Source organism: Gekko japonicus, unplaced genomic scaffold (genome assembly GCF_001447785.1).
Source record: "Gekko japonicus isolate JY-2015 unplaced genomic scaffold, Gekko_japonicus_V1.1 scaffold3559, whole genome shotgun sequence".
NCBI lineage: Eukaryota > Metazoa > Chordata > Lepidosauria > Squamata > Gekkonidae > Gekko > Gekko japonicus.
In genome coordinates this window covers 39,782-41,995 of record NW_015168153.1, presented here as the reverse complement: position 1 = coordinate 41,995, position 2,214 = coordinate 39,782, and the positions used below count along the sequence as shown (strand labels likewise).

The 2,214-nt window shown below is 45.4% G+C and overlaps 1 protein-coding gene across 1 annotated transcript in view; it reads right to left on the bottom strand.

Annotated features, from left to right (window-relative positions):
* The window catches only part of LOC107113604 (zinc finger protein 420-like), a gene marked incomplete at its 3' end in the record, with an annotated part of 21,619 nt that overhangs the window by 1,181 nt on the left and 18,224 nt on the right, over positions 1-2,214 (bottom strand). The window contains exon 14 of the mRNA XM_015414951.1: positions 69-1,174. Coding sequence (XP_015270437.1) covers positions 69-1,174 — 1,106 coding nt within the window. The remainder of the gene's footprint in view (positions 1-68; positions 1,175-2,214) is intronic.

Sequence of the window (2,214 nt, the reverse complement as noted above, 5' to 3'; positions counted from 1 at the left end):
GTGTGGGTTCTCTGATTCGGTTGAAGACTGCCATTCTGACTGAATCTCTTTCCACACTCTGAGGATTCAAAAGGTTTCTCCCCTGTGTGGGTTCTCTGATGCTGTAGAAGAGTGCTACTCTGACTGAATCTCTTTCCACACTCTAAGCATTCAAAAGGCTTCTCCCCTGTGTGGGTTCTCTGATGCAGTTTAAGAGTGCTACTCACACTGAATCTCTTTCTGCACTCAGAGCATTCAAAAGGTTTCTCCCCTGTGTGGGTTCTCTGATGCTGTAGAAGAGCGCCACTCCGACTGAATCTCTTTCCGCACTCTGAGCATTCAAAAGGTTTCTCCCCTGTGTGGGTTCTCTGATGCTGTAGAAGAGTGCTACTCTGACTGAATCTCTTTCCACACTCTAAGCATTCAAAAGGCTTCTCCCCTGTGTGGGTTCTCTGATGCAGTTTAAGAGTGCTACTCACACTGAATCTCTTTCTGCACTCAGAGCATTCAAAAGGTTTCTCCCCTGTGTGGGTTCTCTGATGCTGTAGAAGACTGCCACTCCGACTGAATCTCTTTCCGCACTCTGAGCAATCAAAAGGTTTCTCCCCTGTGTGGGTTCTAAAATGCATCTGAAGATGGCAACTGTGACTGAATCTCTTTCCACAATCTGAGCATTCAAAAGGTTTCTCCCCTGTGTGGGTTCTGTAATGTAGTTGAAGATTCTCACTCTGACTGAATTTCTTTCCACACTCTGAGCATTCAAAAGGTCTCTCCCCTTTGTGGGTTCTAAAATGCCTCTGAAGATGGGAACTGTGCCTAAATCTCTTTCCACACTCTGAGCAATCAAAAGGTTTCTCCCCTGTGTGGGTTCTAAAATGCATCTGAAGATGGCAACTGTAACTGAATCTCTTTCCACACTCTGAGCATTCAAAAGGTTTCTTGGCTCTCTGTATTCTTTGGTGTATAAAGAGCTGTGATCTGTTTCTGAAGTACTTTTCACTTGCCTTTATTATCCTGTGCTTTGTAATACCGACATTATGACGTCTCCCATCTCTGTTCTTAACCACATGACCAACTGTCTTTCTCTCTGGTCTGTCTCGATTCCTGACGTTTTCTTTCAAGTCTACATTTTTAACTTTATCTGGCACATGCTGATGAACGTCCTCATGCGCTTCATTCCTCTGATCAACCTCTGCTGGAATAAAGACAGAGATCCTGTTAGCACATGAGGCCCTTGGCCTTGGCCACCTTGGCTGACCTTAACCACTCCTCCACCTTTCCCCCAGAATATCTAGCATTTAAGAATTCCTCACCCCCTCAAGTGCCACAGCTGAGCTCTTGCCCAGAAGGAGCTTCTGAGCCTCCAGATTTCAGGCCCTCCCTCCTTCCCCAGTGTGTTGTATGATTGTACGAAACACTGCTCAGAAGTGAACCAGAAATCCCCCATGGCACTTCCTTGCCTTTTCCCTTGACATAACTGTGAAGGATACTCACTCTCAGCTCGCTCGTTTGGGAAGGAAATATGTTCTTGGGATCCTCTTGAGGAAATTGTCAGCCATTCTTCAAATGAAAGGCTGTTGTCTATCTCCACCGTAGTCTCTCTTATACTCCTGCCTTCATCCACAGAGGAAAAGAGAGAAAGAGAGAGAAAGTGATCATTCTTATATGGGGAAGGAAAGGAATTCAAGAATAAAAACTCTTCTGGAAGGATGAGACCGTCGTCAACATCAAAGCCCACAATCCCAACCAGTATAAGGGGAATAGATCTGTGAGGGAAAGCATCCTAGTTTCCCCAAGTGTTTACGTGACTCTTAAATGGCCTACTTTGAGTTACAGGCGTTTGTGACGGGAGTCTTCCTGCAGCTAACATCCTTAACTTTTATGTCCAGAAGGTGGGTTAGGGCTGAGTCATTGTCTTGTAGGAGTTCCCCAGGCTATGAACAAGCTCCTCCATTAGCATGTTTATAGCCTGGGGAACTCCTACAAAACAATGACTCAGCCCTAACCCACCTTCTGGAGTAGACATAAATTAACTGCCTACCATTTTCTTCTCACCTTGATACAGAGAGTATTCCACCTTTCTGTGTTTATACCTCTGAGGATGCCAGTCACAGCTACTGGCGAAACGTCAGGTTCTACAATGCCAAGACAGCCCGGAAAATCTATGGCAACTACTGCATAAATTAGTTTCTTTTGGAGCCCTCCTTCCTGAGCTAAGACAAGAATGTGAGAGCC